Here is a 25022-nt window from a genome sequence, read left to right on the forward strand (position 1 = left end):
GGTCAATCAGATTTGAGAATTCAACGGACCATTTTAATTTTGTTGATGTTTGTACATTTTTATGTTTTGAAGTTTTCATGTTAATTATTCTGTTAGTTCAGGACAGAGTTTTTTGCGAAGCACTAATAAAAGCTACTACTATAAATCAATCAATCAATCAATCAATAAATAACAACATATGGGTTAGGAGGTAAAGTGCCCAATCTGGCAACACTGACCTGCTGTTCACTGAGAAACTGAACTTCTGTGTGTGAGTCTCAGTGCAGTGAATTAAGCAGCATGATGAAGGGTGTGTGTGGAATAATCGTCATCCTCTTTTTCTCCACTGCTGTGTGGGGTAAGTGCGTACTGCTGGCTAAAATGAAACCTGCTGTACTATCCACCACACTTGGAATTTTTTTAAATTGTTTCATGTCAGTATAAGATGAAGTTGGCAGTGGAATGTTTTTGTACAGCATGGAATATGAGCACAGGACCTACATACTTAATACAGACTATAAGTACAGAACATACACAGTTGCAATAATGGAATAGTATAAACATAACATACACATCATCAGGGCAGTTTAAATGTAATCCAGGGCATAATGCACGCTGCAAAACGCTTGGAGGTAAAATAACAGCAGAGGAAAAGAAAGCATGAGAACTGGGATGGAAGTGTAATTATCATTGGGGTCATGTCAAAACAATACTTGCAGATAGATCTTTTCTGTTGATAAACTATTAGATCATTACAATCATATTCCATCCTTTCTTCCTCAAGATCCTTGATGAAATGCACTTGTTTTTCTGGAGGGTAGTTCTATCATGCAGACAGCAGAGTCTATCTCAAAGACGGTTTGAATTAGTCTGGGGGTGGGTGTACTGTTGACACATCACAACAAAATCCTTCATGTTAAATTGAATCTTAAACTGAATGTTAAATGGCTGTGTCATACAGCAAAAAAGATGCGCTGGTGTATAGTGTCGGAGCCCGAGCGAAGGAAATGTGCAGACCTGGCTAAAGCACTAGGAGCTGCTTTTCCTCCTGCAGCCACATTGTACAGCCAGCTGTCCTGTGTGAGAGCCTTCAGCACTTCTGACTGCCTCAGTAAGATACGGGTGGGTTACTGCTACTTACACGAGATATTAATGTGATAATAATGTCTATTGGCCCCAACAACTGCCCTTTGACTTTTATTACAAATCAAGTTCCAGTCAACAGATCTTCTGTCCTTTTCTCAGTACAAGAAAATGTGTTGAAATGATTGATGCCATCACACATATGCTAGAGATGTGTTAGATGAAGATTCTGTTGAAAATGCTAAGGTATTTCTTTCAGGACAATAAAGCCGACCTCGTGACTCTGGACGCTGGAGAGGTCTACTCTGCAGTAAAGCAGTTTGGTCTTGCAGCAGTCGCCAAAGAGATCTACAGTGATGGTAGAAATATATTATGGAATAAGCTAGGATAAACAATCTTAAATACTGCTTAAATTCTGTAATATCTGTGACATTCTGCAGGCACCTGTGTCCTGGCTGTGGCAGTAGTGAGAAACACAAGCTCAGTAGACATCCATTCTCTTAAGGGAACTACGAGCTGTCACAGTGGAGCTCGCTGGACTTCAGGCTGGAATTTGCCTTTAGGGCAGCTGCTTTCCCACAACCTCCTGCCCTGGGCTGAAGGACAGCCCCTCAGTCAGGGTGATTAGTTCTATACATCCTGTATTATGTAATAAGGAGATTAGACAATTTCAAGGAATAAATATATACATTTAAAGGAATTAAATATGTCTCAGCATATTTCAACCTGGTCTCTATCCACTGTGTCCAGTGAATATGCAATAACCATGGATAAGAATTTTGATATGTTTAACTGTACTGAAAAAAGAACATAAAACCTAGTAACACATAATAAACCTAAGTGTGGTTGTTGAACTCCATTTATAACTGTTTAAAATACATGTTTTTTCTTCTTTTCTCAGAAGAAGGAATTGTGTCACAATTCTTGTCTGTGCTAATTGCCAACACACTACGCATGTAGTAGACAGAGGCTAGGCTGAAAAGTGCCAGAGTATTCTCTTAACCAACTGAACCATTCATTTGTGTTTAGGAGGCATGATTTATTTAGCAAACATTTCAAATGAGTTGCTGATAGATTTTAATTAAAATGTGTAACAGTGTTATTAGTGTGCCACAGTGTGTATAATATGCTGTATATAAAAACTCGCTTTCTGTTCCCTGTCAGCTGTCAGTGCCTTCTTCAATGCCAGCTGTGTGCCTGGAGCTGGTACCATGGCATTCAGCAGCCTGTGTTCCAGGTGCCAGGGTCAGAGGTCATATGTCCCACAGAGGAACTTTTACTGCGAGACATCTCATAATGAACCATTCTACCATAACCAAGGGGCACTCAGGTTTAAAAAGACACACACATACATTCCTAGGCAAAAAAAATGGGCCAAGCCCAACATAACAAATATTAAGCTTTATATGGTCTTAGCAACAACCACTGATCAGACAGTTAGCAAGAATTAAACAAATGCACTCCTGAGAGCTCCTGTGCCACCATTTTCTCATTTACTTTTGCTGCAGTGAACTGTCTGGGGAAAAGCTAGAAAAAGGGAAATTCACTTATATAATCTTCTTGTACGCAAAGGTAAAATCATGATAATGATTAAAATGTTTGATGTAAAATTCAAACCAGCACATGTCTGGGTATACAAATTTTTCCAAAAATATCTTCTGGGATGTTTTTTTCCTTAAAAGATTAGTCAGTATTTGGTTATATGTCACACCTGATGCAGCCCATCAAGGGCCACAAGGCTTAAACATTTAAAGAAATTAAATGGAAAAGCTATCCCATACTAACTCCCTTTATCTATTTGTTTAATTCTTGATAATTTCTTGACCAATGATTTGTTGTTAAGACCATTAAAAGCTTAATATTTAGCCATTTTGGGCTTGCATTTTGCCCAGGAGTGTACACTACATGCTATAAAAATAATTTACTTAGACACACACACAAATTGTGTACCACTTGCTTTCTTACAGATGCCTGAAGTCTGGAGCAGGAGATGTGGCCTTTGTGGATCATACAGCCCTGGACAGCATAGATGGTTAATATATAGATGTTTTTTTCTTTAAATGAATTATTAATTATTAATTTTTCAGTACCAATACATTTGGCTTAGTCTTCAGACAGAGACATCACAATATCAACTGAAATTGTAGTGTTTTTAACACTCATTTTTCTTACTTCCCTATCACACTCTTTGCCACTCTCGATCCTAACCTCTGCCCGTTACAGACAGCGTGAAGGATGAGTACAGGTTATTGTGCACAGATGGCACTCGAGCTCCACTGAGCAGTTTCAGAAAGTGTAATTTTGGTCGTGGCCCTGGTGGAGCTGTGGTTACACGCATAAACAACCAAAACCTTGCTCGCAAGTTCCTGTCAGCAGTTCAGGTAATGTCTGAACCGAACGTGTGTTACTGTCAGTTCTGCTAACATTTTTTGGTGATAATTTACCATTCTGTTTATTAGACAGCGTTTGGCTGGAAGGGAAGAGAGAATCATCGTTTCCAGCTTTTTGATTCATCAGCTTACGGTGTGGCTGATTTGCTGTTCAGAGACGTCACTGATAAACTGTCCATACTGCAACAAGGCATAGACATCAGTCAGGTTCTGGGACTGGACTATGTTGCTTTGCTCAAGGGGTTAAGACATGAAGGTATATTCTATCCCAAACTTCTGTGAATGACATGAGTTTTCAGACTAATAGGCCAAGACAGCCCTACACACTGTTTACTGTAGGCTAATAATTAAATCTGATGACTATCCTCATTTACATGTGACATTTTATTTATTTGTTTATTTATTTATTTATTTATTTATTTATTTATTTTTAATAACAGTGGGGGCTCAAACTTAGGTCTGTAAAGTATAATTAGGGGGTCTGTGATTTTTTTTTTGTTTACAATTGTGGAAATCACAATCCATCACTCTCAAAGTTATTATGTTTATTATTGAGTTTTTATAGTTATTAGCCTGTTTGACTGGTCACTTGAATTGAATGGGTTTAATCCAAACCTCAGTAGCCCTGTAAATATTATGTAATATTATCTTGGGCTTAATGAGTTCAGTAACAAGATCTATGGAGCCAATAAATAGGCAAAATATTATTATATACATTTGAATACTAGGCCTAAAGTTTTTATTACTTCGATTATGTTTATAAAGTAAATATGTACTGAGGGGGTCTGTGGAATTTATTATACAGTTAAAGGAGTCTGTGGCTTCAGAAAGTTTGAGTCCTTTATAACAGTTATTTTTAATTTAGCTTTAATGAGCTAAATATTCCTGATCCTGTATTTACATATCATATCACAGGCCTCTTGAGTTAAAGGGTTTATGTTTGGGTGAGGCTGTGACATTAATTTGCCATCATAATGACAGTTATGACACAACTTTATTGATAAACAACACCAAAAAAATCCCTAATCTTGTTTCAGAACACACTTAAATGTAGATGTTAGGCAGTGTGGCAACAGTTTGTTTAATTAAAGATATCCACTGACTAGGAAGCTCATTCAGCTGCACTAGATCTCCCCATTTTGGACTGATCTTTAGCTGGGCTAAATGTGAACACGCCTCCTATCCAGACAGAGGCCGGTGACATGTTGCTGTTGTTGTCGGACAGCTAATATAAAGTATACGTTTTTAAAAAGTAGATATGACTTTCTAAAGTAAAGATTAGTTGAATACATCATACATTTTCGAAAACCGGCTTTCACCCCTTTGGATCTCTCTGGTGAAAATAACAGTAAAGCTGTGTGTGTGTGTGTGTGTGTGTGTGTGTTTAGGTAGCTCTCTGGAGGACAGTGTGGTGAGATGGTGCTGTATAAGTCATGCTGAACAGGAGAAATGTGAGCAGTGGGCTCTCAGCATAAAGTCCGATCCTCTTGTATGCGTGAGCGCTTCGTCTATGAGTGACTGCATTGAGAAGATCAAGGTCCAGTAAGATGAACATAACTGTTGAATAACCAAATATATGTGATTGTATGGTTAGCCCAATTGTTTGGACACTTCTGAAGTAGATACAACATTTCATGTTTATGAATAACAGTAACAAACTCCCCTATATTGTATTATGTTTTCCTCAGTGATGCCTAGATATGTTCAGACAACATTCTGGACTGTGTGAATAAGATTAAGCAGACAGTCAGTCGATGTTTTTTTTCTGTCTTCCTACAGAGGGATAAAGTGGATGCTGTGTCCCTGGATGCTACGCATGCCTTTATAGCAGGGAAATGTGGCCTTGTACCTGTAGTGACTGAGTATTATGGTAAATAATATCCCCATACACAGGATGCAATGTTTGTTAATTATGTGTCTCTGTGTGCATATCTATTCCTCAAAATCTCTCTGTCCATAAGGGCATAAGTGTGAATTCACTGGAGGAGAACCTTTAGAGGCTAAAGGTAAACTGTGGAACCTTATTTATCTATAGTAAAGCAATATATGCTCAGCTGTATAATTTCCAAACCTTTAACATGGTTGTATTGTGTGTGAGCTGCTGTTTTGCCTTTGTTTAACGAAAATTTTTTATACCCAGTAGACTTGTTACCAGTGTACGGTGTGGCAGTGGCAAGGCGCTCCAGTAAAAGTGTGTATATTGGGAATCTTGGTGGTCGACGCTCCTGCCATGGTCTCGTGTACAGTCCTGCTGGCTGGGTTCTGCCTGTCCAACACTCACTGAGTTCAGAACATAACAACAGCATCCCCTGTGAGCCAAACAAAGGTACTGCAAGTCCTCTGAAAAAAATAGATTTCATTTGCACATGGGTAAGCAGTAGTACTACTTGTACCCGGTTTAGTTCTTACCAAAATCACTTTGTTTTTAATTATGCAATATAATAGTTAATCCAATGTTAGCCAAATTACACAATATAATAGCCAGCCTAACATTAAACTAATACTGAATGTTTTACTTTTCCGCTCTGATTATCTGCTGGACGTGTGTTGTCAGTGTACTCTGAGGTGTTTTGGAAGGGCTGTATGCCAGGCACTGAAGGCAATCTGTGTAAGGTGTGTGTAGGTGGGACAGAGGAAGCTGCCACCAAACGATGCTCCAACAACCACAATGAGCGCTACTATGGAAATATGGGGGCTCTGAGGTGAGAGAATACCACAACATATATGCACTGTTTGTTGGACTAGAGCACTAGAAAGCATACTACGCTTACTAAGGTCTGAACTGAAACCTAAACAGCCTCAGTACTGGAGTAGTGGCCTATATAATTAAGATTTCTTATAATCAAGTTTCTGTAGTTGTCAGGACAGATGGAGAGTCATTGTTGGGTCTTTGGGTGAAGTCTTTAACCCTCAACAGCTCACTCATATGCTCAGATTGTATTCCACCTCACAACTGAACACAGGTTTGGCCACATGGGTGGGCACAGGGTGGTAGCTGCCACTCTTGAAATAAGCTTTGACATCTAATCTGGTCACAAAACACATTTCTAAATCGTCTACTCTTACTCCTTTACAATTCATGCAAATCATGGCCAGCTCATGTTGATCTAAATTAATCACTTAAGTCATTAAATTATTGAAGAACTGCAGGTGTTTGACCAAATTGTTTGAGGACTATTAGGAATTGTGGAACCACAATAAAGCAAAGACAGAACATGGCCATTTATTTTGAACTGAGAAACAAATCTTTGTCTTATGCATAATTAAATGGTAATGACTCTCTGTGTTAGGTGTCTGGTTGGAGACCCAAATGGGAAAAGCTACGGAGATGTGGCATTTATGGAGCATCACAACCTAGAGAGCAACATTGAATGTGAGATGGTTTACCTATTTGGAGATATATTTGTATATATAAATGCACTCAATAAAAAAATGAAAGAGGTTGCTGCCCCCTTAATTTTCTCAGTGGTGAGACAAAACTACTCTCATTAAATATTCACCTATACACAGTAAAAATTGCCAATATAAGTGAAATGTAATGACTTACAGACTTACAACATATGTAGTTCCTGGTTGTGGTCAAATTAATAGATTTGTTTTCTCTGGCATATGGTAGATCTGGAAGATCCTGTGACTACTTAATGACCTTATGTTCATTTGATGGGCAGTTCTGAACAGCAGTGGCTGGGCCAAGGGCTGGGCTGCCAGGGATTTTGAATTGTTGTGTGCGGATGGACAGCGGGCTTCACTGACAGAGTGGAAGAACTGTAACCTGGGAGCCATCCCACCCAACATTGTTATGACACGACCTGTAATGGCTGCTCGTATCTACGACTTCCTCATGAAGTCACAGGTCTCATCAAATCATTTATTTCATTACAAGTCAAATAATTCTAGGGATTTTGCCATTCACATTATACATTATGATGGTTTCTATTGATAATGTGTGTATAAAATTATTCATAAACTTTGATAAAAAAAATACAATTTGTACACAGTTACAGTAGAATTTTAATGCAGTTTAATGTAATGTGAGTTTTTTTGTATCTTTCTGATTTGTCTACAACTTTGTCAGCCATATTTCCTGTTTTCATGCTAGGATTAATTTTCTTACAATTACAGTACATCTTAATGGTGTTAATTCAGTCTAAGCAAACTAAAAACACCAGATATAATGAATGTTCTGTAATAATGTTTATTTTTGCATTGTTATATGTCCTCAGGAGACACGTCCAGATTCTGAGTTCCATCTGTTTGAGTCTCAGCAGTATGGTGAAAGTGATCTGCTCTTTAAAGATGCCACACAGTGTCTGGTCCACACTAGCCAAATGGACTATCGCACCATACTAGGAGAGGATTTCTTTTCACAAGTGGAAAGCATCTTTAACTGCACACATTCAGGTGAGACCAAATGCGTACACCCACACACACACACACACACACACACACACACACAAAATAATTCTTTTTTGACAATCCTCTTATGATGGTGTTTGAAATAGATTGGTGTTTAACACATGACATATCCTTTAGTAGTATCATACAACTTGAACTAATTTAATACACTACACATAAAGATGTGTTTACACATAAGTGTAAAAATGTTGCTTTAGAGAACTTTGTGATAATGCACTTGGAGTAAATTCATACTTTGTTTTTGACAGACATTCTGCAGTTTTGCAACCAAGATGTGTGCAGCATATTCTGAACGACATAACCTGACGACATCATACGGCATCAGGAGTGCTTCTTTTTATAATCTCTACTGCTCAATAAATTACTCAGTAAAATCTTCTCATTACTGCTGGTGCATATTATGCAAGCAATAAACCATTTCAGGGCATGCTGTTATAGGAAACTAGTCAACGCTGAGGTGGTGTGATGCAGCCAGACTCAAAGCAGAGGACTTTAACCCCGAATTGAACTATTTTCCAGTAACAGCTCATCCCAAAGTATTTCATTCCTCACATAATCTTATTCATTACACTGTTTCATTGCTCTTAACTGCAGCAAATTGCCAACTACTGCACTATTTAATTTATTAATTAAAAACACGATGGGCTTTTTTAATGATTTATAGTTAATAATGTGGAACAACAAGACAAGTTAGTTCCTGTTATCACTTATGCTATAGCAGCTATAAACAATAATTCCATCACTATCATTGCTTTATTCTCTCAAAATACGCAGCATGTTACTGAGAAACTAGAAAACGCAAAAAAGTCCTCTGTCCTGAAGACTTTTCTCATGGTGGAAGACTTACTGAATCTTACAGAATGCTGACACTCGAGACTCCTTCCATAAATGCTAAAAAAAAAAAGCTGAATAAAATAATTCACCATATCAACAATTATACGTTCTTCTTTGGTAAATAACAACACGATTTTATCCAGTTATTATTAGGCTTAGATTGTGTGGAGCGTCCGCCATTCATGTCTGTGTGAATGAGAGTTACAGTAGAAACAATAACGCATGTGAATGAGTTCATGAATAGAAGCCTGCCATTTATATTACAGCTGGCACCATTGTCAGAGGCATGCTGTTAAAGAAAATTAATCAACCTGACCAAATTACAGAAAATATTAAAAAAGAGAGAGAGAGAGAGAGAGTTCAGTTCAGTGCTTTATTGGCATGAATGTTATAAATCGCATTGTTGCCAAAGCAAATAGTGGAAGTAGATCAAACCAAAATTTATACAAAAAAAAAACAAAACATATATACACATATTTAAACTACTTGCACTATTGCTTTGGCAACAATGTGATTTATAACATTAATGCCAATAATGCACTGATGAACTGAACTGAACTGAGAGAGAGAGAGAGAGAGAGAGAGAGAGAGAGAGATTAATGATCTCAAAGAAACCTTTTTGTACATGTAAAATTGTCTATTAAGAATTCCTAGAGCATGGGTTCAACACAGTGGCTGTTGGTTCAACAGGACTTCATTTCCCATGATGCACCAGTAATTTCTAAGACGGAAGTGATTGTAACGATCCGACCTACAGAAGCAGTACATAAGCACTGTACACTGTTGTGTAAGGAACACATAGCGATGGAAGTTCTGTAGCTTCATGGGTTTGTGGAAAAATTACTCAGCGTCGGTAAGTCACTTAAGCTCACTGCAATTACAGGGTTTGAACATGAGCTTATCCACTTTTATAAGACGGCAGTTCAGAAAGCTCCATTAGGAGTAATGGAAAGGACTGTTGTGGTTGCACACTGGGGCTGTATGTCAGCATGGACATTAGGAATAAAGAGTCACGAGGAGCTGTTTTACTGCTGTGAAGGACACAGACGGTTTTCTGATCAGGGGATAGACCAGTTCTGATCATGAAAAGCCCTGCTGTGTGCTTTGAGCTAGAGCTTTCTGTTTATTTAAGTGAATAAAGTTAATAAATCACAGAACAACAACGTTATTAATATATGCAACTCTTTCAAAAAAAATTTTTTTTGTCAAAATGAATGATAAATTTAAACAAAAAAGGAATTAATTCTTTTTTTGATTGAAAATGCTGTCATCACAATTGCCTTTGTAATGATTCTTTTTCACAAGGAGGAAATAATGAAAAATGCAGCCTGTCTATTTTGGTCTCTATATTACAGTCAGGTTACAGGGAAGAATACTTATAGCCGGGATAGGAACGTATTAGTTATAATGGTTTATAAATACAGTTCCTACAGTATAGTCCTTATGTTATAACATGTGCCCAAACCATTTCTGGAGACTGTACATAACTGCACTTCATATAGTTTCACATTTGCATGGCCTAAGATGCTGGATTTTCTTTTATGACTGTTTGTGATCACCAGTAATTCACTGATTCTTTTCATGCAATCCTTTGCCTGATGCCTTTATCCAAAGCTACATACAATTGAGACTGGATGCAACTAAGCAGATGAGGATTAAGTGTCTTCCTCAAGGACCAAACAGTGGCAGCGTTGTAGTGCTGGAATTTGAACTCACAACCTTCTGATCTGTAGCTCAAGCCTTAACCACTGAGCCACCACATCTCCTACACACCTATTTGGTCCATTTAACTCTAATTTACACCAGATGACCTCATAGACATCAAGACACCAGAACCGCTATGCCATGCTTTCTAATTTACACTTGCAAATGTTTTATAGGAAAAGCAAAGCACTTTAATTCTGTGCTTTCTCATCATGAATAACCATTTGTCTGTGTCCGTATATGTCAGATTATTATAGATATGCATTACCACTATACATGACTGAATTTGTCCATTTTTACTCCTATAGGCCTTAGAAATCATCATCATGCTGCATTATGGGATTGTTCTGCCTTTTTGGTGACATTAGTTCTTAGTTTACATGTTACAAACACATTCACACATGCTGTAAGAGTTTGAAGAGATGTTTCACTGACCTTTTTGGACTTAAAAGAGAAGAGGTTGTATCACAACGTACTACAAAAGGAATACCAACCTCCAGCATAAGGATAAAATTAGTTTTATCGACAGTGTAGATCCATAGAAACCTCAAGCAGAGTGGAGTAATGACGTGGATATGCTACCTTCTCTTACATTTCCAGAAATTTTTTCATATCTGATGTGTGGATTGAGTGCCTATTATTTTGAACAATTTGTACATTTCAAGTCACTCTAAGCAAATGTATAGTTTACAAATGAATGGGTACAGGACCTGCAGATCTACAAGAAGCCAGAAATTTGGTAACCCAGTTGTTCAAATCAATGTCAGCTAACTTTACAGTTACAATACTCTCATTGATCTCCACAGATATTTTATTAATCTTTGCCCTAACCGATGTATGTAAAATAAGCATATGTAATTAAGCATATATGCATATATCTAATTGGAAATAAGCATTTAATGATGAATTCTTTAACATAAAAGTGAATTGCAAGAGGTTCTGCAGCAGTGCAGTTATTACAACAGGTGCAAAATGGGCTCTACACTTTACTTTTCTAACGTTTGCTGTTCTTCCAGATGCTGCTGCCATGGCGATCCCTGCCTCAGTGTGTGGCAGTGGGAAGACGTGCTGCCTCTTCAGTTCCTGTCGGCGCACTAGACTTTGTTCCATCCAGCAGCTCGGCAGACAGGAGCTCGTTGGAGCAGCTCCAGACGTTCGTATCACAAGCCTCACGTCTCTTTGTGTTAACTGGAGCAGGTATGTCGACTGAGTCAGGAATCCCTGACTATCGTTCAGAACGTGTGGGGCTATATGCACGCACAAATCGCAGGCCAATGCAGCACACCGAGTTCATGTGCAGTTCCAGGGCTCGGCAGCGCTACTGGGCCCGCAATTATGTGGGCTGGCCGCTGTTCTCTTCCCACCTGCCAAATTCAGCTCACTATACCCTGAGGGACTGGGAGGAGAAAGGCAAAGTTCACTGGCTTGTCACTCAAAACGTGGATGCTTTACATTCAAAGGCAGGACACCAGAGACTGACTGAGCTTCATGGCTGTTCACACAGGTAGTCTAGGTGGAAAAGTCCACTGCTTATCAGTGAATGTACTGCTGACCAGGCTTTTTTTTAATATTATTACAGTGCAGTTGTGTAAATTGTCTGAATCTCTAAAAATCCTAATCTCCGTTATTAGCAATATACACATAAAACCTTTTAACATGCTTGCAAATCCTAACGATAGCAGCCGATTGAGCTTAGCACATAAGGTTTCATTTTGGATACATAATTTTTAGTATTATTGGTTATTATATGTTTAAAAAGTTGGTCAAGTTCCAGGATAAACAGTTACTAGAAGTAAATGTGAAGTTGATCAGTTTGACCCAAACAAGCTTAGAGTTTGAAACTCACACTTTTTTAAGCTTTATTCTATTTTTGATGCAGAGTGTGCATTGGTGTGTGTGTGTGTGTGTGTGTGTGTGTGTGTGTGTGTGTCAGGGTGGTGTGTATGGGCTGTGGGCAGCTGACTGCACGGAAGGAGATGCAGAAGCGTTTTGCTGCACTGAACCCTGGCTGGGAGGCAAGCGCAGGCGAGGTGGCACCGGACGGAGACGTGATGTTGGCGGATGAACAGGTGCTGCAGTTCAGGGTTCCCTCCTGCCAGTCCTGCGGTGGCATCCTTAAGCCTGCTGTGACGTTTTTTGGTGACACGGTGGACCGAGCAACTGTGCAGTTTGTGCATGAGAGGCTGGCTGAGGCTGATGCTGTGCTTGTGGCTGGATCCTCACTGCAGGTGAGCGCTGAGAGTGCTTTATCATTATACAAGTACAAGGAGATACCATGAACATGAATGCAGTTTATTAACAGAAAAGGAAGTATTGATTCAGTACTAGTTATTGTTATCAGAGCCGATATTGGCCTGAAGCACATGTCACAAGCTCTTCTGTAAGCGGAACAGAAAGACTGCTGATTGATTGCACCTTGGTTGACAGTGAAAATCCACAGGCCTTCAGTTTGCACTCATGGACTCTGTGTGCCCTCACTGACACCTCAGCTGACACGGTTCATGTGTTTGAATGTAATAAATATGCTATAAGTTTCAAAAGGGTATTTCTGTGAAAAAAATGAGAATATTTAAGAGATATTACAAGAATATTTATAATATCTACATATTGTTGATATTATAAGAATATTTAAGCGTTTCACATGTTTGAATGTAATAATATGCTAGAAGTTTCAAATGAGTATTTCTGTGAAAAAATAAGAATATTTAAAAGATATTATAAGAATATTTTAATGTATTTTGGAAAACACAAATGCTTAGCATTTTTATATGTCACAAGTACAGTTTCATGGTTGGTACTTTACCAAATGCAGCTCTACTGTTATGTCCAGGTGTATTCTGGGTACCGTTTCCTGTTAGCAGCCAGCGAGAGACGACTCCCAGTGGCCATTGTGAACATTGGTCCTACGAGAGCTGACCACCTTGCTGAGCTTAAAGTGAGCGCTCGATGTGGAGAAGTGCTGCCAATCCTCAGTGTCAGCTAAGACCAAGAACAGCCAATGCATGGAACATTTTCCCCACTTTCAGTGGTACTGAAACTCAGAAACCTTGGCATGACGACTTATAAAAATTGTTGGACTCTACCTCACTGTGCAATGATGGGAAGAATACAAACTGACTTAATTATCTATTATTGCTAGCAATAGCCATGTTTTAAATGATCTAGCTTGTTTCATTTACTTTAACCCACATGATTGAAAAGAACGAATGTTAGAAGGGAAAATGTAGAGGGTAGAGGGTTTTTAATGCAGAGAGACCTTATAAGACTTGATAACTGTCACTCCTTTTTTTAACTGTTCTATTAACTGCAACTCAGGGTAACTCGAGTGAAAGTCAGAAATGTGTATTGTTATTAGGCTTTTTAACTGTAGTGATGGAATGTTTTTAATTAGTTTACTGCCTACTAAATAGGACTAACTGATGGGTCACTGGACATTAGCCTTAATTCATGTTAAAGTACATGCAAACTGTTTTAAAAATAAAATAACATTTGCGGTGGATTCATATGATAATACAGAGAGTTAGCTGTTTGTGGTTGCATAGTCTCATATCTGATATTCAGCTCATTATCTCATTGTTGAGTAATACTCAATATTTAGGACACATGTATGCATTTAGGCTTGTACCTCTGAACTTTAAAATGTGATTTGTAAATGGTTAACTGCTGTTCAATGGCTATTTCTGGTTTTTGGGTCAAATTTTGGGTTAAAAAAAGAAACCTTTAATAATTAAAAGCCTTTCTTTGTATTTCTGCAAAAAATATAAATAAATAAATTTGGGGAGAGTTAGATTTCAATAAATAAGCTCGAATAAACTTGAACCTGTGGCAAATGCCATAAGAACAATGTGTTATCCAGAATCTTTTAGTCACAGAACATACCCCTAATGCTAACGGACTAGCTAACCTAGCTGAAGTAGGTAAAATTATGGTCGTTTTGATTGACTTGGCTAAATAAGTCACTGAGAAATTTGCACAGAAATCTTGCTCATCTTTCACCTGTCAGAAGTGAGAGTGAGTTTACTAGTCAACTAGCAATAGTGCGAGTTAACTGACTTAGCTGAATAAGCTAATATTATTTTAAAAAAACAGATGGATTGGTGTGGTATTTCAGGGTTACATAAATCACTGAGAATATGACAGTGCTAAAATCCCACTTGTGTCAAAGGAAATCTCATTTACTAGCACTTAACCAGTTGCTGTCTAACTCTGCTAATGTTCATGATAAACAGATTCGTTTACATTCACAGCATTTGGCCTTATCCAGAGCAACTTACATTTTATCTCATTTATACAACTGAACAGTTGCCGGGTAAAGGGCCTTGCTCAAGGGCCCAGCAGTGGCAGCTCTGGGATTTGGACTCGCAACCTTCCAATCAGGAGGCCAACATCTTAACCACTGAGCTAACACTGCTCTTGAATGCTTGTGTTATGATATATTTTGGTTTGGCTATTGTTATATAAATCACTGACAACACGACAAATGCAAATATGAGACGTAGATACTCCCACTCGTATCTGCTTGTCGCAAATACAAGCTAGTGGACTAGCAGTTAATTAGCTGGCTAGGTATTAGCGATAACAAGGACATTTTCCCCCCAAATTATATGAGGGTAACAGTGTAGATCCCAGGACTAACCCTATTTTAGTTTCCTGGGCATAGAAAAAATGTATTTTACATAGATTATTTAATTTAAGGGGCAAGGGTGGCAGGTGTTAATGGGCTGTAGCAGGACTAAGCCCTGTATCTTTCAAAGACACCAGTAAAAAGTTTCATTTCTTATTTATTTCATTGCCAAGTGGAGTATGTTGAATTTCTGGGAAACCAAATGCCACAGCACCACCAATGATCATAAGAAATATACAGAGAATGGTATGAATAAGTGAGACTGGGGCTGATTTCCTTCTAGCCCAGTTTCTAAACTCAAACAACCTATCAGTGACAGTCAAGTCAGGTGATTACACAGAGTGAAATGCCCTTTTATTGGGGCTGATATTTTTCAGCCCATGTTGCCGACACATAACATCATCATCAGTGGTCGAGAAAGCACAAGTGGAACACAGTAACAGATGTAATGAAGATGAACGAGGTGGATTATTTACTCTATAATGCTTTTTCCCCCAAATGACTTTTGAGGAGAAACACAGCATGAAGCCAGTAGTGCATTACACTTAAAAAAAAATCTAAATCAGCCAGTCCGTCTTAAAGTGTGTGTTATAGTTTTCTCCAAATCAGGGCTGTGGTGAACACAAACAAGGCTTTGGAGCACTAAAACCGTATAAAAGCACAAGCACTCACAGGGCTACAGTGGGCAAAGTGACTGTTTCCTTTGAAATACTGAGTTCGGTCAAAACTGTCTGTTTGCAAAATTGGCTTCTCAAATGCTCCACCCAGGTTTTTATATAGGTATCGACTTCTGCCCACAACACTTCAGGGACACTGAATGAGTAAAGACAACTGCTGTGCTTTGTATCACATACTGGCCAGCAGACCCAAACTTTATTTACCACTAGTGGGGTCATACTCAGACAGTTCTCAAAACTCTGCACTTGATCAAACCAGTATGAAGCAGGATAGCCCAGGAGGATCCCAAAAAGTGTGCACAAGTTCCACCGGTCATACAGCTCCTCTCCCACCACACTGACTGACGGCTGCTCGTCCTCTTCGTCCATAAAAAAGTCCAGCATGTCTTTGACCATACGCTTGGTGCCACTATCCATGACAATCAGAGACGGCTGCTCCTTCCATGGACACACATCAACAGTGAGAAGGCTCTTTTTCTTAAGCACTTCACTCAAATGTTCCTTCATCAGATTAGAGTTCACAACAAGACAACTTCCATTGATGGAGAATATCCGGAGTGTTGTGGTCAGTACTCCAGCCTCCTGCAGTGAGCTGACATATCGCTGGATCTGTTCTGCACATGCACCATTAAGGTCGTACAGAACAGCCGGTTTAAGGCCCTGATCAACAGCAATGATCTGCACCGCCATATCAAGACATGATGAATGAGGAATTTGTTTCTTCTTCTTCCCACAACAGAGAAACCTCTGGGCTGCTGAGATGAAAACATCTGCTGAGACCACCATTTTCCCTTTGTCTCCCTATAACTAGGCTATAGATACAAATAAGCTGAAAGACAAGACAACATCTGAGTTAGGAGTGGAGCAAAAATCACTATTTCATAGTCATAATCCAATAGCATAGTTTGTATGGTATACAAACACGCAGTGATAATATTCATATGGATAACATACTTTGCGTTAGCAGTTTTTTTCTGTTTTTCATTTGGTATTTTTTTTTTTATAAAGTAGAACATCCAGTTTTAATAGTAGTTTATACCACAGCAGGTATTAGGAACTAATTTGTCATCTCAATGTTCGACATTACCAGGTAAAGCATTATGTATCATTCATTCATAAATTAAAAATTGTCATCGTTGGCAAATTAAAGTGGTATAAGAGGAATAAAACACATTGTGCTGTTACAGGAAAATAATCAACTTTGGGGTGGGAACAGTAACTCTGCTTCAGATCAGGCCACATCACATCACCATGATGTTGATTATTTTCCTATAACAGCACACTCCATCGTGCTTTATTCTTTACACAGCGATTATCACAGGATGTCCTGCAGCTGGAAATAACATTTCTATGACATCATCATAAATACTCAGATAGTACGACATTAAGAGTGTTGCAGATTCTCTTTTCACAGTATGAAGACAGAACATCTTTCATCATTCATCTTCAGTAACAGCTTTATCCTGGTCAGGGTCTCTGTGGATCCGGAGACTATCCCGGGAACACTGGGTGGGAGATGGGAATACACCCTGGACAGGACACCTGTCCATCACACACACACACACACACACACACACACATTCAGACTTAAAACATGTCATGGACAAAACTACATCTGAAATGTTTGTGCATGGTGCCCTGCTATGGATTGGTGTTGGTTCAGGGTGTATTCCTGCCTCTAGACCAGTGTTCCCTGGACAGGCTCTGGATCCACCACCTTGGTCAGGATAAAGCAGTTACTGAAGAGATGAATGAACAATTACATCCAGAATAAAAAACACTAACACTGCATATTATAATGTTTTTATGTAACTTACCCAGACAGTTAAGAGGGGGCAACTTCTGTTTCATCTCACCCGTCATGACACCCCACTCTGTAGAGCAGCACTACTACAACTTTTCTACAATCACTAGAGTACATTACATATTTCCTTGTGATTCAGCCATGTTTTTAAACTGCACAACGCACGTTTCTCATTTAAGTTTGTTCACACGAAACGTCAAAATAAAAGTTTCATACCGTTCAAGAAACACAGCCAATCCTAAACCGGAGCATGCACTTCACATCTGACAAATTATATTAACAAATTCTACATTTGCAATTTTTTAAACTACCTCTGAACTACATTTCAGTTCCGCTTAAGGCGTCTCGTGACTTTTATTATGAAAGGGTTTTCCATAACCAGGAAGTAAAGCGTATATTGCCCAATAACTACAGTCATTGATTTTGCCAGTGTTCTCTATGCATTCAGTCAGTGGTTACTGGTCTAACAGTGTATGTCGTAATGTGTGGAAAAATACAGGTGAACAGAGGTTTTAATGATTCGTGTCCTTCACGAGCGGTTTGTGTGACTGAAGTTTCTTGGCTCTTTACCTGAGAGGTGTGAACTGGATCATGGGCTCTGAAGACGTCCTCAAGAGTGCATCAACTCTCGCATCCTACAACGTCCTGCTTCAGGTCTGATTCTGTCCTGATGTGTATGTAACCAGCTCTGGGTACACTACTGCATGCCGGTAGAGCTGAGTTAACCTGACTTTGGGTTCATGTGTTATTTAGGTTCTGTTCCGGGTGCTTACTTTCCTCCTGAACGCGTTCACACTGCGCTTCGTGTCCAAGGAGTTGATAGGTGTGGTAAACGTCAGGTATGTTGGTATTATGATATGGTGTGTTCTTGCCACAGTTTTTGTTTTAGGGTGTGTATATTTGTTGTGAACCTCACAGCAGTGCTTCTGTTGCAGATTGACGCTGCTGTACTCCACACTGGTCTTCCTGTCCAGAGAGGCGTTCAGGAGGGCGTGTCTAAGCGGAGAAGGGGCGGGGCGTAACTGGAGACAGGTTATCAACCTGTTATGGCTTACGTAAGCAGACTCCCCTGTCCTTTAATTAAAATAGTCATTCATCTTCAGTAACTGCTTTATCCTGGTCAGGGTGCTGCTGGTGGTGGATCCAGTGGCTATAATGGGAACACTTGTGAGAACTGGGTGCGAGGCAGGAATACACCCTGGCCTGGATGCCAGTCCATCTCAGGGCACCATGCACAATGGATACACACATTCACACCTAGGGCAATTTAGCGTAACCAATCCACCTACTGACATGTTTTTGGGAGGTGGGAGGAAACCAGAGAACCCGGAGGAAACCTACAGGGAGTCACCTACTGTGAAACACTGTACAGACAGTAAGCTGAGCTCAGGATCAAACTGCAGATCCTGGAACCGTGAGGCAGCAACACTACCAGTTTTTCTCTAAAAAACATGAGGTTCATTCTTTTCGACATTGATTCTACAAAAGGCTGACCCTCCCACTCTTCTTGCTCCTCAGGTTACCACTCGGCTGTCTCTGGGGTGTGTTACTGGTGTGTGTGTGGCTGTGGCTACTCCAGGCTCCAGACCCTCAGACTGTCCCACATTATGGACCTGCTGTGGGAATCTTCTGCATGGCCGCTCTAACCGAGTTGCTCGCTGAGCCTCTCTGGGTTCTTGCTCATGCTCATATGCTTGTTCGCTTAAAGGTAAATAAGAAAGCATTTAAATAGTTTATTGTGTAGGTAAAGTTAGCATAAAAATAAATTAGCATCTATCTAATCAAAATAAATTGCTTACATGGTTGTGTTCTGAATAGGTGATTGCGGAAAGTCTAGCAATAATTGCTAAGTGTCTTGTCACCGTGATGATGGTGGTCTCTGCTCCTCAGTGGGGTCTCTATATATTCTCTGCTGCCCAGGTAAGTGTATATACACCAGTCAGCCATAACATTAACACCACTGACAGGTGAAGAGAATAACATTGATTAATGATTACAAAGGCACTGTCAACGGGTGGGATATATTAAGCAGCAAGTGAACAGTCAGTTCTCGAAGTTGATGTGCTGGAAGCAGGAAAAATGGGCAAGCATAAGGATCTGAGCGATTTTGACAATGGCCAAATTGTGATGGCTAGACGACTGGGTCAGAGCATCTCCAAAACAGCAGGTCTTGTGTGGTGTTCCTAGTATGCAGTGGTTAGTACCTACCAAAAGATGTCACAGAAGAGCTACTGTAGCACAAATTGATGCAAAAGTTAATGCTGGCTATGATAGAAGGTGTCAGAACACACATCGCAGCTTGCTGTGTGTGGGGCTCCGTAGCCGTAGAACGGTCAGAGTGCCCATGCTGACCCTGTCCACTGCCGAAAGCGCCTACAATGGGCACATGAGCATCAGAACTGGACCATGGGGCAATGGAAGAAGGTGGCCTGGTCTGATGAATCACGTTTTCTTTTACATCATGAGGATGGCTGAGTGACTGCATTGCTTACCTGGGGAAGAGATGCCATCAGGATGCACTATGTTAAGAAGGCAAACTGGCGGAGGCAGTGTGATGCACAATGTTCTGCTGGGAAACTTTGGGTCCTGGCATTCATGTGGATGTTAAATTGACACTGACATTACCACCTACCTAAACATTGTTGCAGACCATGGAAACCCCTTCATGGCAATGATATTCCCTAATGGCAGTGGCCTCTTTCAGCAGGATAATGCGTCCTGACACACTGCAAAAACTGTTCAGGAATGGTTTGAAAAACATGACAAAGAGTTGAAGGTGTTGATTTGGCCTCCAAATTTCCCACATAAGCATCTGTGGGATGTGCTGGAAAACAAGTCTGCTCCACAGAGGCAACACCTCACAACTTACAGGATTTAAAGGATCTACTGCTAATATCTTGGTGTCACATACACACAGCACACCTTCAGAGTTTTTGTGGAGTCCATGTCTTGACGGGTCAGAGCTGTTTTGGTGGCACAAGGGGGACCTACACAATATTAGGCAGGCAGTTTTAATGTTATGGCTGATTGGTTTGTGTGTGTGTGTATGTGTGTGTCCTCTAGCTTGCTGCATCTTTATTCAGTGTAAATCTTTGTTTGTGTGTTTGTGTTTTTAGTGTGTGTATGCAGTGTTCTTGTGTCTTTGCTACGTTGTCTACTTCATGCATTTCCTGGGTTCTGAGGAAGCACGGAAGAAGTTCTTTCCGCTGCGCCACATCTCAGAGGTGCTGCCCACCAGAATGAACGGACAGGTGCCAATAAGCCTAAACTGACTTATTTTAAAATGTATATTGTTTTTTCAATTAAGATAATTTAGGTTTACAATATTTAATGTAATATTTAAAAAATACAAATATGCCAATAGTTGACAGGTTTTCTGCAAACATCTCTGTTTGTGTATGTGTGTATGTGTGTGTATATATGTGTGTGTGTAGCCACTGATAAACTGGAAGCTTGCCACACTGACTTGGAGTTTCTTCAAACAATCTTTCCTCAAACAGATTCTCACAGAAGGTATTATACATAAACTATTTTACGTGTGTGTTTTGTGTCATTCTGAATGTGTTCTAATCACATTCGTTCTGCAGGCGAGCGTTACGTGATGACATTTCTGAATGTGCTCAACTTTGGAGACCAGGGTGAGTACATTATTCAGGACATAAATGAAAATACACCCCTTATATATACGGTGTTAGACTCGTTTCCTTTATCCCTGTGTTTTGGTATTTAGGGGTGTATGATATTGTGAATAATCTTGGCTCGATGGTGGCTCGGTTTCTCTTCCTGCCTATTGAGGAGAGTTTCTACGTATTCTTCGCCAAGGTGTTAGAGCGGGGACGTGACATACAGCATCAGAAACAAGTCAGTACCTGTGATCACACACCAGCCCTTAGTCCATTAACCACTCAGATAAGAGCTTGGATGACTGATGAATGTTGTCTGTTCTGCAGGAGGAGGTCTCTATCGCAGCTCATGTACTGGAATGTCTGCTGAAACTGGTTCTTCTGATCGGTCTGATTATCACTGCGTTTGGTTACTCCTACTCTTACCTGGCCCTCGATATGTACGGAGGGGAACTTTTGAGCAGTGGAACAGGTAAAACTTACATTTAAAAAAAACATTCTACAGAAAATTATTAATATGCATGAATGCTAATAAATTAATTTCTGTGGCATATTTGAACATTCATCGATTCAGTCATTCTGTTTTGGAAGCCATTGAGATGCATATGCGTTTTACTGTCTCATGTTGTTATTATTATACGTGTGTGTTTCAGGTCCCTCGCTTTTACGCTGTTACAGTTTTTACGTACTACTTTTAGCCATTAATGGCGTAACAGAGTGTTTTGTTTTTGCTGCCATGAGTAAGGAGGAGGTAGACAGGTTAGTGTGTTTTCACATACACACACACACACACACACACATTTTAATATATTGCTTGCATGTAAGCATCCATGTTAAATGCTGTCCCGTACTGCATTCAAAATACGTAGCCATTTTCGTATATTTAAAGCTTTATTTGTGGAATTATGTCTTGAAGTAAAAGCCTCTTTGTTTTGTAGGTATAACCTGGTTATGCTGGGACTATCTGCCTCCTTCCTGCTGCTTTCCTATTGGCTGACTTGGCTGTTTGGGGGTGTCGGCTTCATCCTGGCAAACTGCTGCAACATGGCTTTGCGGATTATCCATAGCCTTATTTACATACACCGCTACTTCCAGCACAGTGACTACACCCCTCTGTCAGGACTCCGCCCACATCCTGCACTCTTAATTACCCTCACAATAAGTTCCATCCTGACAGCCTTCTCAGAGGTAAAGCTTACAATATATAAATAATATTCTGGGCAGAGCTGTTTATGAAGATCATTACATTTCATTTTTTTTCTTCTCTGTATTTCAGCATAAGCTGTGTTGTGACAGTGGCTGGTTGCTGAGGCTGGCGCATGTCTCCATTGGAGCAGTTTGTTTACTGGTTGTGGTCATAGTGGCGTTTCTCACAGAAACAAGACTTGTTCAGTTCGTCAGAACTCAGCTACTACCCAAATACAGCAAAAAACACACATGATCTTACATCCACAAACAATCGGTGGGACCTGTCAGTTTCGAGTTGGATCATGTATTGCCTTGATAAATTTAGGCATCTGTCAGAACTATGCAGATAATCCACAAATATCCACATTATAATTCTTTGCCTCAGGGTGGTTGCTGTGTTTGGAAACTTGTATATTGTTTTATTATTGGAGTAATAAAAAATTTATTCAAATTTCTATTTCAAAAGCAATCATTAAAATCTGATGTTACAAAATGTATTGTTTACATCAATTTTATTTTTACAGTCAATGCAGATGCAAAAACAGATCACCTTTTCCTTTTTTAAAAATTAAGATATCCCATCCCACAAGCAGGAAAATGGAAATATAAAATATAAAAAAAATTCTAGCTTGAGAAATGTTTTATACATGGACAAAGTTGTAGGTATTATAATGAATAATATGAATGGTTTTATGACAATATAGTTTATTTTTTAATAATAAATCTTTTGTTCTTACTTGATAATAGTTTATTATAATTATGATATTATATACCACTAACAGTACCATATTTATAATAAATCATTATTGAGGTAACAATTACCTAAGTTGAAGGAGCAGTTTGTAATTTTTAGAGCCCTCTGCTGCCTGTGATGCCAATTGCATTGGAAACATTGACAAATCTTTGCCTTTCTCCCAATCAACCACATGCAGTCTGTTGAAACGACATATGCCTCATAATTCCCCTTTAAAGAAAAAGGGGCTGAGCTGAGCAGCTGCTGAGGGTGGGACTTGTGATAATATTTGGGCCAGAAGTGTGACAACAGAATCCTGAAACAAAGAAACTAGCCACATCTATTACATATTGCAAATGTCATCTTTCTAAAGTATCCTGAGCATTAAATTATTACAGGTTTATAAACACTTTTAAAAATGACTAAATACACCTATAATAAAGAGATGGGCTACACTATACAATATTTATTACTGGGACCAAATTGTGAAAAACATTTTGCGAGAAAAAAACATGAGAAATAAAATTGTTCATATCAGTGTGTTGTGATTTGTTTGCACCAACATGTTTGTGCACTCAGGCTTCTCTGATGTAATGTCTTGAGCTCACAGACTAATGACAGTGATGAGAAGCAGATGAGAAAATAGCTCACATCTGTTAGATCTTCCATCTTTAAAAAAGTCATTTCAGTGGAATGAGGAAGAGAGTACACATGCTGACCCAACAAGATCACAAGTGCACACACAGTTATAAACAGATCCAGGAACACTGCTTCAAAATACCTAAAGGCACATCAGTTTATTTTTCACAGCCGTATGAACCAGTTAGAATGAAAAGCCATCATATACATCACCATGTGAACTGAGCGAAAAGAGAGAGGAGGGAGGAGTAATGGACTGACTCATGCTTTGGCCAGCACAATTATGGTCCACTGGGATTGTGTGTGTTTAAAGGAAGGAAGGAAACATCAAGTTCAAGGGAGGACTCCAACCAAAGCTGCAAGGCTGCAGTAAAGTTTGGATTTGAGCACCAGCTGAAAGATCCTGAACATGTCTCAGGTATGTGAAAAGGATCTTATTAGAGATACAGATTGATCTTCATCAGCTGTGGATCTGTAGCATTTCTGTTTTTTCCTACAGCTACAGGAGGAGGGAGAGGAGGGGAAGATAAAGAGGCCGGAGGTGAGGAATGAGGACCTGATTCAAGCAAGGGATAAGCTGGCATCCGGGACTCCGGTGAAGAGTAAGACCTTTGAAGTGATGGAGGAATGTGGTGAGTGGAGCGATGACCCTGTCAGTACAATAACAGGCTGTGTGTGTGTGTGTACGTCACACCAAAGAGAAGAATAAGAATAGAAGTGCTTGCTTGGTGGGATGTAAAATATGTCTGTGTGCAAGCCTTGGGTTTGCTGGTGTTTCCACTCCATATAAAGTAACACAGGGTCTCAAAACCGGGGCACACAGACGCACAAATACTCCCAGCGGAGAGTCAAATGTGTTTACACAGAAGTCTCTAGCTACTCGTCTACTTCAATGAAAGAGCACTGGTTATTATCACAGAATTGTGTTTACAGGATAACTAGTGAAAGCTAAACATTACAGAAATGTCAATTAACTAGTATGTCATAGTTACTGTGAGCTTTAAACCCATTTTGGTAATTTAGGACTTTTGTGGAATGTTATGAATGATGAATATTAAATTCGTCCAGCCATCATCAGCTATAAACTTTGAGAATGTTTGTCTCCTGCCATGCAGAACGTGTGGGGAAAGTCGCTCCATCCGTGTTCAGTAATGTTCGATCCGGAGGAGAGACCGTCTTCAACAAACCCAGCAAAAAGTAGCATGGAAAATCATTCAGATTCACCTACTTTCAGAATCTGTATTCTAAGTGTTGAAGTAAAAGGTTGAATAAAAATGGTCATGGTGTGATTTCAGGCTCTTTTGTGGTACCAATTTTGTGTTCTACTT

The 25022-nt window shown here is 39.5% G+C and overlaps 5 protein-coding genes across 6 annotated transcripts; 4 read left to right on the top strand and 1 right to left on the bottom strand.

Moving 5' to 3' along the window:
* The first annotated feature begins 218 nt into the window (after positions 1 to 218).
* On the top strand, positions 219 to 9055 carry sxph (saxiphilin). Of its 2 annotated transcripts, none has more exons than XM_053232155.1 (17): positions 219 to 337; positions 941 to 1101; positions 1322 to 1421; positions 1503 to 1682; positions 2227 to 2392; positions 3030 to 3094; positions 3286 to 3443; positions 3522 to 3708; positions 4841 to 4989; positions 5232 to 5322; positions 5414 to 5458; positions 5593 to 5778; positions 6007 to 6154; positions 6743 to 6825; positions 7121 to 7305; positions 7676 to 7853; positions 8117 to 9055. In XM_053232155.1, the coding sequence occupies exons 1-17, from the start codon at positions 280 to 282 to the stop codon at positions 8158 to 8160; spliced, it is 2184 nt and encodes a 727-aa protein (XP_053088130.1). In that variant the 5' UTR covers positions 219 to 279; the 3' UTR covers positions 8161 to 9055. The 2 variants fall into 2 exon arrangements, with proteins under 2 accessions (XP_053088130.1, XP_026781195.3); XM_026925394.3 differs by having other exon boundaries at positions 5596 to 5778.
* Positions 9056 to 9414: 359 nt separating this feature from the next.
* Positions 9415 to 14250, top strand: sirt4 (sirtuin 4). Its single transcript, XM_026936003.3, has 4 exons — positions 9415 to 9555; positions 11423 to 11910; positions 12340 to 12634; positions 13237 to 14250. Exons 1-4 carry the CDS (start codon positions 9526 to 9528, stop codon positions 13387 to 13389), a joined length of 966 nt encoding a protein of 321 aa, XP_026791804.3. The 5' UTR covers positions 9415 to 9525; the 3' UTR covers positions 13390 to 14250.
* Positions 14251 to 15362: 1112 nt separating this feature from the next.
* On the bottom strand, positions 15363 to 17887 carry c2h1orf74 (chromosome 2 C1orf74 homolog). Its single transcript, XM_026931602.3, has 2 exons — positions 17525 to 17887; positions 15363 to 16536 (listed from the first exon to the last, which is right to left on the bottom strand). The coding sequence occupies exon 2, from the start codon at positions 16491 to 16493 to the stop codon at positions 15699 to 15701; it is 795 nt and encodes a 264-aa protein (XP_026787403.2). The 5' UTR covers positions 16494 to 16536; positions 17525 to 17887; the 3' UTR covers positions 15363 to 15698.
* Positions 17888 to 17940: 53 nt separating this feature from the next.
* rft1 (RFT1 homolog) lies at positions 17941 to 22815 on the top strand. The gene is made up of 13 exons (XM_026931590.3): positions 17941 to 18165; positions 18265 to 18350; positions 18447 to 18566; positions 19030 to 19219; positions 19330 to 19431; positions 20628 to 20762; positions 20946 to 21024; positions 21099 to 21149; positions 21242 to 21372; positions 21462 to 21606; positions 21788 to 21893; positions 22073 to 22322; positions 22411 to 22815. The coding sequence occupies exons 1-13, from the start codon at positions 18103 to 18105 to the stop codon at positions 22573 to 22575; spliced, it is 1623 nt and encodes a 540-aa protein (XP_026787391.2). The 5' UTR covers positions 17941 to 18102; the 3' UTR covers positions 22576 to 22815.
* A 1027-nt stretch (positions 22816 to 23842) lies between these two features.
* Positions 23843 to 24983, top strand: mustn1a (musculoskeletal, embryonic nuclear protein 1a). The gene is made up of 3 exons (XM_026925678.3): positions 23843 to 24112; positions 24194 to 24326; positions 24810 to 24983. The coding sequence occupies exons 1-3, from the start codon at positions 24104 to 24106 to the stop codon at positions 24893 to 24895; spliced, it is 228 nt and encodes a 75-aa protein (XP_026781479.1). The 5' UTR covers positions 23843 to 24103; the 3' UTR covers positions 24896 to 24983.
* Positions 24984 to 25022: the final 39 nt, after the last annotated feature.

This window comes from Pangasianodon hypophthalmus, chromosome 2, assembly GCF_027358585.1.
Source record: "Pangasianodon hypophthalmus isolate fPanHyp1 chromosome 2, fPanHyp1.pri, whole genome shotgun sequence".
Taxonomy (NCBI): Eukaryota; Metazoa; Chordata; class Actinopteri; order Siluriformes; family Pangasiidae; genus Pangasianodon; species Pangasianodon hypophthalmus.